At 42.2% G+C, this 10,769-nt stretch overlaps 1 protein-coding gene across 1 annotated transcript; it reads right to left on the reverse strand.

Annotated features, from left to right (window-relative positions):
* Positions 1–2,436: 2,436 nt before the first annotated feature.
* APOH (apolipoprotein H) lies at positions 2,437–10,119 on the reverse strand. Its single transcript, XM_084218368.1, has 8 exons — positions 10,047–10,119; positions 8,499–8,675; positions 7,742–7,838; positions 6,377–6,453; positions 5,630–5,818; positions 4,862–5,041; positions 3,540–3,737; positions 2,437–2,707 (listed from the first exon to the last, which is right to left on the reverse strand). The coding sequence occupies exons 1-8, from the start codon at positions 10,108–10,110 to the stop codon at positions 2,637–2,639; spliced, it is 1,053 nt and encodes a 350-aa protein (XP_084074494.1). The 5' UTR covers positions 10,111–10,119; the 3' UTR covers positions 2,437–2,636.
* Between the last annotated feature and the right edge of the window lie 650 nt (positions 10,120–10,769).

A 10,769-nucleotide genomic window follows, 5' to 3' on the forward strand; every position in this document is an offset into this window, starting at 1 on the left:
TGTCATACTCATCACAGAGTACTTTGAAAAACTGAATTTGCTGGAACATGATCAAAAAGAGCACTAGGCCAAGCAAAATCAATGACTGGAACCACTACTCCAGGAGAAATTTCCTGAGGGAGTAGATCCAGTTTCTGGGTCTGCTTCCCAAGGCAGAGCAGGGTGGCCAGAGAGGTTGGAGCCTACCTGAAGTGATTTGACAATTGCATAACTTCTGTCCAAAAAAGCAGAAAGAAAAACACAAGATTGAGGAAATGATTGAGGTCTTGTCTCCATCCAAAGCTGCAGCCTGGACATGAGGAGCACTGATATGCCCTGACCCTCCTGAGTAAATCACTGGAGACACACTGATGCAGAACACAAAGATATCCCAGCCAGAATACAGAACAAATTCCCAATTTGAATTGTAAAAATACGGTCATTTAAGTAAAACATACTCAATACTTTTTTTTCCCCCCACATTTTACCATGTTCTCTTATCTCTTTTACTGCCTCAGCAGGTTGTCACAAGTAACATGAACACAGCTTAAGGCATTTTTTTCAAACATCTCAAAAAATACAGAAAGAAAAAGAAGGCAGGTCTCACTGCCTCACACCAGCTTCTGGAACACTTTGAGTTGCAAGACATTATTTTTCAGCCCTTCTGAGCAAATCTTTCATGTCTGGAAAGTTGTGATTCACAAACACCTCACTACTTCAAAGAGTTAACAGGTCACAGATATTTTTTGCTGCCTCTTCTTGCTTCAGGAGAGTAGATAATAAATTCAGCATGTGAACATTGGCTCCTAAGGGTGATCCTTTCAAGTATTCCAGTGCTTCACATCCAGTGAGGAAGCAGGGCCAGCTGATTTGTTCAGTCATTATTCTGCTGTATGGGTAAGTAGAACTGGGAACATTTCCTTAGGAAAACCTCAGTTTTCCTGGGGCAGCTGTTTTTTTGTGCAAAACACAAGGCATTTCAGGGCCAAGCTGCATTTGGGGGGCAGTGAATGCTAGGTTTGCTTACACCAACTTCACAGGGTTTGCTGTGACACACGAGTTAATATTAAACTGTGTTAGGTATCTCAGCAGCTGTCCTGAACATCCTGATCCCAGAGATGGATCCACACCACATTTAGACTGGATTTCCAAATTAATTGGCTTCTGCCAGCTGAGCTATGTTTGTGTTAGAGGGACTTATGGGTGTCTTGGCCTGCAAATTCATTTGAGGATCCCACCTAAACGTGTCCAACCAAAATATGGCATACACTACACCAAAAAAATACCCACTTCAGTTGCCAGCATGAAAATTAAATTGCACAAAGTCCTAAATACTTAATAATAGCTGCCTCAATGTTTTCTTAAAAATAGGAAGCATAAGGATGAATTATATCAGTCATACTATTAAAATATTCATATGCAACCTTACAAAAAAAAAAAAAGAAAAAATATAATTAGAATATGTTTGGACTTCTTTAATGGCAGCTCTGCCATCTTACAAGTAGCTTGATCTTAATGTTAAAAGGTCCTTTTAAAAGTTCTGCAGTGGATTTTTACTTACTGTGGAGCTCATGCTTTTTATCAAATAAAAACCTTTTAAACTGCAGAGGGAACCCTGTATGACTCATGACAATTTATTGTAAGTGTACCACAAATATTTCTCTATCACTTTCTAATATGTTGAAATTATAATTACTTTTTCTGAATGAAAATACAGACATAAGCACAAAACTTGCCAGACTGGATCATACCAGTAAGCTGCCTGTATCATAAATCAAATTAAAGTACAGTTTACTTCAGAGCTACTTAATGATCAGAGATCAGAACTGTTGCTCAATGGTGTAGAGTTCTCTTAAAAAAAAAAAAACAACAACAAAAAAAAACTGAAGCAATTATGTTGTGTAATATTGAAACAGAGGTAAAAATTAACAGTGGTTTAAAACAGTTTCAGGTGAAGTTAGAATCCCTAAAATGTAAATAGTCTTACTAACTGAAGCAATTTTTTAGAAATATTAAAAAACCCCTTTATCTGATGCTGTTGATGTTTAAATCATGGTTGGATTCTTGGCTTCTAAACTCATTTGGAAATCTCAGTCTTTCTACTTACGTAAATTCTGGAAAATCCCAGGCTCATGGCCTTCTGTCTATCTATAATTAAAGGTCCACTCCCTGTCACAGGGGAGTGGTAATGGAATCAGAACCCAGTAATTACTAATGATTAAGGCCTCTTGCTATAAATCAGTCTAGAGCTAAAGGATCTGATTGATGATTAGATAATATTAAATAAGAACACACTAGTGGCTGAAAATCACTTTATTGTAAAGCAACTGCTGTTGAGGAGGTCATTTACAGTTGCATAAATGTTGGAAATGTGGAGAGAGAAGCACTAGTGCAGGGATTTGGAAGAAAGCAGAGACAAGAGCATGGAAGTCAATGGCTGAAATGATGTGTTGTAGCTTGTGGAGGAGACTGGAGGGGAGGGTGGGAGGGAAGAAAGCATTCACAGATTCCAGAGTTCACCTGGAAATTTACACTTACAGGACCTGAGTTACATTTACAAGACCCAAGTTACACTCACAGGAGCTAAGTTTTCCTCTTGCATATGGAATGTTCTGTCTCAGTAAGGCAGAAGTTTAGTACTGGGTTATTTCTCTGCTTCAAGCTTCATCTTCACATGCTTTCATCTCTGAGGGGTCTTTCTTCACCAGGCTTGAGAAAAAGCCACGTTCTGTTGGAGACAAGTGAAGAACTTGGGTTAATTTCTTATAACATGTGACAGCTGAAAACAACAGTGAGGTGAGCCGTCAATCTTTGCATCATAATGAAACTGTAGGAAGAAATACACTTTTATTTTCTATCTTAATAAAGCTGAGCTACGTGTATCAGAAGCCAAATGTGAGGAGAGATGTTTTCATCATGGATAGGCTGTGCTTTTCCTTTGCTTAGAAATGAAAATAAAACTTACAAGGAAAATCCTATGCAAGGGATATTGATAAAACAAATGTGAGACATTTCCTCTTGCTAGAGAAGTTGGTAATGTCTGTTTATTTATTCTAAAAGCCTGAGTGCCTGTGAAACTGTTCCTCCAGCATCAATTCCTCCCCACAGCTCTCAGCTGCTTTTCAACACTCTTGGTCCAAAGTGGTTTCCTGATCAGCATAAGGTGTGAATAATTCACCAGAATAGGAGGGAATATGTCAGATCCTCAAACCTGCAGCAGTGCAGGCTTTTTGTCACTAAAGAAGGTGCTGATCCAAGGATTTGGGAAATCCCAGAATGCTTTACATATGGCCTTTTCTTTGGGCTAGTAACATCTTTAAGTAGCATCTTCTAGAACAGGACAGGAATTAAAGCAGGGCTCTGACACAACCAAATGAAAATGCTTGCCGAGCATTCTCTCCTTGGGCTGTTTTCTTCCAGAATACCCAATAACTCAAACACCCAGGAATTTAAGTAGCCATTCAAATAGGGCTTGAAGATGAATTATGAAATTGTCCCCCACGCTCAAGCAGTTGTAATTCCCCCACCAGGAGCTGGTTTGTGGGCAGCCTGGCTCATACCTTTAAAACAGGCAGGGAGGGTGAAGTTGCCATCCACACATGCCGCTTCTACAGTGTAGGCACAGGATTTTTCCTTGTTCTTGCAGAAGAAGGATACAGTTTCCCCATGCAGAATGCCATCCTTCAGGTCGTTCTGAACTCTCTTCTTCTCACCATTGTACAATACTACAGCTTTCTTAACTGGTATTTTACATGGTGCTGGAAAAAAAATCCAGTTATAAGGAGCAGGTTATAAAATCCAGTTATAAGGAGCAGGAAAAGGGTAGATCAGATTCCAGCAGAATTCTGTGTATGTGGCATTTGGAAATGAAAAATGTGCCCTACATATGGACAGAACTTCTGTTAGTATTAAAATGCTGAAGAAATTCAGACCCTGAAGCATAGGGTCAAAAGTTTCCAGCACAAATCCAGCCTCAGTGTAATTTCTAATGACATGAAATAGGAAGAGGAGAAGAAATACTCAGACAGAATAAAGTTACGTGGCTAATTATGGAAGTCAATCCAGATACATCAATGTCATACAACATTCTGTGTTGGGAGTGGGCTTAGATTATCAGGGCCTTGCAATTCCTTTTTTGGCTTCCTTTTGAGGACAGCTCTTGCACAAAGAAGTGGCTGTGGGAATTCAGGACATCCCTCTGGCCATCCTGGATTGCCTGAACCTCTGCCAGGGGGCTCAGAGACCTTGGCACAGAGCCCAAGATGCCTGTGACTTTGATTATGACCCATGGAAAAAGTTACCACCCTTATATGAGGATCTGCAAGCCACGAAAGTCTAAGTAGAATAATAGTTAGTCTGTCACGGGGTGAAAAATAGATTTTTTGGGGTTTTTAGAATGGGGGTTCAGGAGGCAAGATGGAGGAATCTGGGCGTGTCCAGTCTTTCTCCTTCTTCTTCTTGGCCTCCATCTTCTGCTGTGACGCTGGCACTTTTGGATTAGGTTTAGAGTAGCAGCTCACTGTCTAACATGGGTGATAGCTATTGGGAAGTTATGGTAAATATGGTACATGTGGTTTTTAGTATAAAAAGATAACACCACTACAAGGATGGGCAGCGTGCCTCTGTCTAACCTGCTGAACAGACCTCAGAGAAAGACCAGAGAAAGAATTTTATAGATGAGAAACAATAAACAACCTTGAGAACGAGAACTGAAGAGTTCTGACTCCTTCTTTGACTGCTGGGCTGGGAAAAGAGACTTTCTAACACATCTTGGGGTACACTGTGACCAGCAGCAGTCCCGAGAAGTGACAGCCCAACAGAGCAGTGGTCAGAGGGAAGAGTTCAGTTTGTTCCCTGGTTTCTGGGGATGGGCAGTGCTCACCTCTGCAGACTGGCTTTGTGGACCAGTTTCCAGTGTTTTCACAGCGGGAATGTTTGGGTCCGTCCATCACGAAGCCGGCCTGGCAGCCGAAGCTGACGCTCTCGTTGTAGTGGTAGGTTCTGCGCACGGCAAACTCTATGAACCCATTCTCTATTCCTATGGGAGTGGGGCAGGTGACAGCTGGGGGACAAAACCAAACCCAGAGCTTTAGCAGTGTCACAGGTCAAAAAGACAACTATAAACCTGAAAAATGTACAAAAACTTTCACAGTGGGAACACAGCCAGGGGAAAGACAGCTTAAAAACCACAGCAAATAAATAAACGTTACTTGTTTTAAATGCACATCCATTGCAATCTGTGGTTATAACATGACTTAAACATGGTGTAATTTAACTAAAAGCAGGGAAATTTTTAGGACTGAGGGTAAGGTTGGCTGTTTCTTAGGTGAATCTGAGCACTTAGAATCAAATGTTGGCTGCACACTGGAGGCCAGGCTCAGGTTCCCCGCTGTGCACCATGTTTAGCAGGGTTTGTTTATATAACCTTTACACCTGCAGCAAATGTTTTGTCAATCCCATGTTATGTGCCATGGGTTAGCAATCTCCTTGATCCACAAGCCTGAACGATTGCAGAATTCAGCTGCAGAGGAATTGTGCTGTATGTTTGCAATTACAGTTGTAAAAAAAATTAAAATATTATTGTTCATTTAGTTTTGTACGTGCAATTCTCAGGAATATTTTTCGGTGTGGATAAAAGTGAGTTACTCACCCTTGCACACTGGAATGCTGCTCCAGGTGCCATTGGCTGTGCAGGTGGCTGTCTCATTCCCAATCAGGGCCAGAGGAGGGACACATTCAAACTGGATTGTGTCCAGGAAATGAGAGACATTCCCAGGATGGAGGCGACGGAAAGAGATGACCCCAAATTCCGAGAACGAGGGAGGTGCACAAGTCACAGCTACAAAAGCACAGCACTCAGAAAATTAAATCTTAAAGATCAAATAATTGTGGAATCAGAGGAGCAACATTCTTAGGACTAAATGAACCCAGGTGGAATCATAGCTGGCAAAATATAGTTTAAATTAAAAGTGTCAGAGGGGCCTCAGAGTATGGAATTCATGAATTTTGCTGGATTTTTATTTTTTCAGGTAATATTACTGCTTTTCAGTCAAGTGTTTTTGCAGGATAGGTTATAGCAAAACCCTGCATAAGCACAAAGGCATGACAATATCCTCTTTTTATACACAGGGAGGAGGAATTTGAGTGGATAAGCATCTTACCTCCAGCTGTAAATAGCATCCCTGATCCCGACCTTTTGTTCAGACCTTTCAACTGTATTTCTCTAAAACCCACACATAGAAAACCAAATATGCAGCATTCTGCTTGATTTTTCCTAACCAGCTTCTGCACAGCACTAGAGGAGACTTCTGAGTAAGAGTATACATAATTCTGAGCAATGCAAAGGAATGTTTCTGGAATAAGAATAAGGAAATTGATTTTTGATTGAAACACATACGTTGACACTGGGGAAAAGTTCCAGTCCACTTTCCATCTGCCATGCACTGGCTCGTTCTTGACCCAACGAGGTTGTAGCTGGAAACAAACAGACCTGGTTTATCAGAGCAGGGAGATCAATCAAAGATCTGTCATTTCTCATAAACAGAATGAAGAATCCAGCTCTGAAATCCTTTTCTAGTTTAACGTTTCCTGACCTCAAAGGAAGTTTAGAATCAGATCAGAAAAACTGTTAATATCCAAATATTGCAAAGACCCAGGCAGAAGGCTTGGTACAACAAGATGTTTTGTTGTTTCAACTTTATATGCTGTTTTACATATCAATTACTACAACTGGTTAATACTGTGGATGTATGTAAATAGCAAATATTGATCTGGGATTGCTGATGCAAATGGTATGGTTTCTTGTGAGGAGTTCCCAATTAATTATGGTAATTATATTGGAGAGAATTCAGTGCTCTTAAGAACTAAAGTCACTGAGGTGCACTGTTGTATTTAAATCCCAGACATTTCTATTTCCATATGCACATTATACACTTCTCTCCCATCCTCCGTATTCACACTATTAACATCTGCTCTGAATTTTAAAGAAATATTCATCATGTGTCTAGCATGTCAATATCACACAGCTGAAAACCAGTAAATTAGAATTAACAAAATCAAATCAAGCCCCATTGCTACACTTCATGTCACAGTTGTGGTTTTTTATTCCTTATCTTGCTCCTTTTTTACAGAAGGAGGTTGTTGAGGCTGTTGACACTTTTCAGTGAGCTCTAGGCTGTCTCACCTGTGACCTTCCAGGTAAGCCCTGATTTGTCATTAATTACCCAAGTACAATTAAATACGTGCTACTAGCAAATGCTTCCCTACATTTACCATAACTACTTTTTAAAATGCATCCTTTTTCCTAAAGCTAACAAGTAGTCCTGAGAAAAAGTGCATTTACTTCAGGTAAATTAGGATTAACCTCATGTTTTTATTTACTGAGCTTGGAGAGGCATAGAAACTCAATTTCCAGTCCTCAGAGCCCAACAGCATAACTTTGATGGAGATTATCTACTCTCTGCTGTAGGATTTCATCTCATGATGTAATAAGAGGATTTGAAAAGCAGGGGAAAGCAGTCCAGAATAAATTTTTTGCATAAAATCTCTGCTATTTTGGTGGTTTCTGTATTTGTAAGATTTTTCTTTGGAGTAGCAAAGCCCCATAATGTCATAGCCAAGACTGTATAGAGGTGGATCACCAGACAAGCTTTTTTTAATGATTTCTGAAATGTAGATGAGTTTTTATGTGCAGCTTTCAATGTTCTCTGTCTTGCAGCATGGCAGTGGGTGATACTACAATGTGATTTAAGGGAACACTTACCCTGGATCACATGAAAAAGTTACAGTACTCTGGTACTGAAGCTCTTCAAAATCCATTTTGCCATTCTGCAGGGGTGGAGGAGGGGGACATCTCTTTGCTGTTTATTAAAAATAAAAAAGGATCCTTTTATTTCATGAGGCATGAAATAATAATTTCATTATAGTGGGAACAAGTAGATCATAAAGGTTCATCCTGGTGTCTTTTACATTTCTCCACTCCCATGTACTACATTCCACAAGTCTGGCTGTTCTACATTTCCATTAAAATACAAGTTTCTGTATAAACATAAAATATTTTTAACACTCGATTGCCTGAGGAATGTAAGTTGTCTGCAATGAAATGATGGGATGCAATAAATGCAGGAGTTATGAAGCAGCACATGTTGTTAGGGAATGAGCACTGCTGGGCTGGGATGGATGAAGGTTCCCCCTGTCCAGCTCCAATCTCCATCCCCATCTGTGTATGTGACATTTGGGAATGAAAAATGTGTCCTACATATGGACAGAACTTCTGCTGGTATTAAAATGCTGAAGAAATTTAGACCCTGAAGTGTAGGGTCAAAAGTTTCCAGTGAAAATCCAGCCTCGCTGTAATTTCTGCTACAGGGGACAGATGTGGGTGCAGGACACAGATGGGAAGATCCTTTCCATCACCACCCCTCTTCCACACAAGTGAGGGGATAACCAGTGGAGAGAGACCTGCTGAAACCCCTCTGATTGCTGCTGTGCCCACAGGAGCAGGAGGTGCTGGTACTCACGGAGGCAGAGCAGGGTGTTGAAGGCCCACTTGCCCGTCGGGAGGCACGTGTACTTCCTCTGCCCATTGTTGGGCATGAACCCCGGCCGGCAGGTGTACTCCACTTCCTCACCCACTTCATACACCTTTTTGTCTACATTGAGTGTGGCAAACAACACTTCTGGTGGCCTGGGACAGACTGGAGGAGAGGAATTTACAAAAGATTTTGTTTACAAGTTGGAGAGAGGTCAGGCGTGGTAAGGATCTGCTGCAGGTTCTCTAATTAGCAAATTGGAGTTGTTTTGATTTCTCAGCTTGAGGCACAGGATTCTCTATTGTTATGAGTTACAGAATCTCCCTGCCCTGAGCTTTTGTCTTCCTGAGGCAGCTGATGGCTGCCATAAGTATTAGCCAGAAAAAAATGTGGTGTTCTTCTCCTCAGCAGCTCTACCAATGGTCCCAGTTAGATTTCGTGTCACTTTTTAAACTAAAATTTCCTTTTCCTCCAAAATACATTTATGAAGGTGGTGCACAAATTGAGTCAAGCTGTGTCAAGGTTGGATATCAGGAAAAAGTGCTTTATAGAAAGGGGGATAAAGTTCTGGAATGTTCTGCCCAGGGAGGTGGTGGAGTCTCCATCCCTGGATGTGTTTAACAAAACCTGGATGTGGCACTGGGGGCCAGGGTTTGGGTGAGGGGTTGGAGCTGGGCTGGACTCCGTGACCTTGAAGGTCTCTTCCAACCAGGTCATTCTGTGATTCTGTGAATTCAATTACAGTAAATTGCCTTGGACAAAACAGGGTGAGAAGGACTTAGAAGCAAACAAATGCCTTTCATTTTTAATCAAAATCTGTTTGGTAGGGGTCTGCCTGAAATCAGGTATTTCTTCTTGTAATGAAATTCCTTTTTGTCCCCAACTTTTCTGTTTACTGGGGTAGACCCTCTGTTCCATGAGCCAGCTCTGCTTCCCAAACAGCTTTAACACGGTGACAGCAGGAACAGCTCATCAGCCAGAGGGTGAGAACAGGAGGGAACAGCGAGGGAGGAACGGAGGGTGCAGCCTGAGCTCCCGCTGAGGACATGGAGAGAGGCTCCTGCTGCCATCGAGGGGAGAGCACAGAGGGACAGGGAGCTCAGGATGGAGAAATAAATGGCAAACACAGGGAGAGGGGATATGAGACAGAGCCTGGAGCTCTTGGCGCGGGGGAAAGGAGGAGAAAAGCGAAGCAGGGGCTGTGCGGGCATGGAGGGGTGAGCAGGGATGGAGCAGGTTAATTCCTGGCACACACAGTTCCCCCCTGGCATCCAGGCAGCTGGGTCCCACAACATCTGTCAGCATTTCTTCTGCTTTCCTTCATTTTATGCTTTTGTACACAGCCACTCACCTCACCACAGGAAGAGACAGAGGAAAGAAGGGAAAGTGAAAAGAGAAGAAAAGCTCTCAGAGAAAAGCCCTGTTCAAAACACTTGACCAGGATTATCTAAAGGCTTTAAAATCCCATTGTTTTCTCAAGTTTCCCCCATTGCCACCTCAGGATGGGGGTGTCCCTAGGAAATGGAAGGCACTCACCTTTGGACATGAGAGCGCAGTGGCTCAGAGCCACGAGGCACCCGAGCAGTGCCAGGGGATGCATCCTGCCAGTCCCTGACGTCCCGAGTGCCCCCCGGGCCAGGGCTCTGCCCTTAAAAACCCACAAAAGGATGGTTACATATTAACTCTTTGTGTTTATTCCCATCCCAGTAAACAGAAGATAAAAGCTTCCTTGTGTGGCTGCTAATAAAGGCTGAAACAAGCATCACATGTTGCTCTGGGGGCATAATGCAGGAATTCAGATGGCAATTTCTGCTCCACACAGGCTCCTCTCTGGTTGTTTCTGCAGAGCATCTTCTGCTGGGACCCATGGTGTTGGGGAAAACAGTATTCTCAGCATCTGTAGAGGATGAGGATATTTGGAATGCAAAATTGGGTTGAATAATAGAACTGTCACTCCGAGGCTCGTGTTTGTCACTGGAGCGCAGACATTTCTGCGTACCAAAGACTCCTGACAGTTATAGCAAAATCTTTCCAAGGCAAAATGATCGGTTTTGGAGTGATATTGGTGTTGGAATGTGCCCCCAGTGAGGTACCAACCTCATGCCAGTTTACACAGATGATGATCTGGCCTGAAACTCGGGACTTCAGGGTCCTGTTTGATCTGATTCCTGTTGTCTTCCAATTACCAGCTAACCAAAAGCAGCAGAGACAGTGCTCAGTGCCAGCTCTGCAGGAAGGCTGAAATGATGATTCCTGTTC

This window comes from Fringilla coelebs (assembly GCF_963513975.1).
Source record: "Fringilla coelebs genome assembly, chromosome: 19".
Taxonomy (NCBI): domain Eukaryota; kingdom Metazoa; phylum Chordata; class Aves; order Passeriformes; family Fringillidae; genus Fringilla; species Fringilla coelebs.

Coding starts and splice junctions, on each gene's coding strand:
- APOH (XM_084218368.1), bottom strand. CDS start 10,110: ATGCATCCCCTGGCACTGCTCGGGTGCCTCGTGGCTCTGAGCCACTGC. Junction 8,676..10,046: donor CTGCGCTCTCATGTCCAAAG/GTGAGTGCCTTC, acceptor CCTCTCCTCCAG/TCTGTCCCAGGCCACCAGAA. Junction 3,738..4,861: donor CACAAAGCCAGTCTGCAGAG/GTGAGCACTGCC, acceptor TTTTTTTTCCAG/CACCATGTAAAATACCAGTT.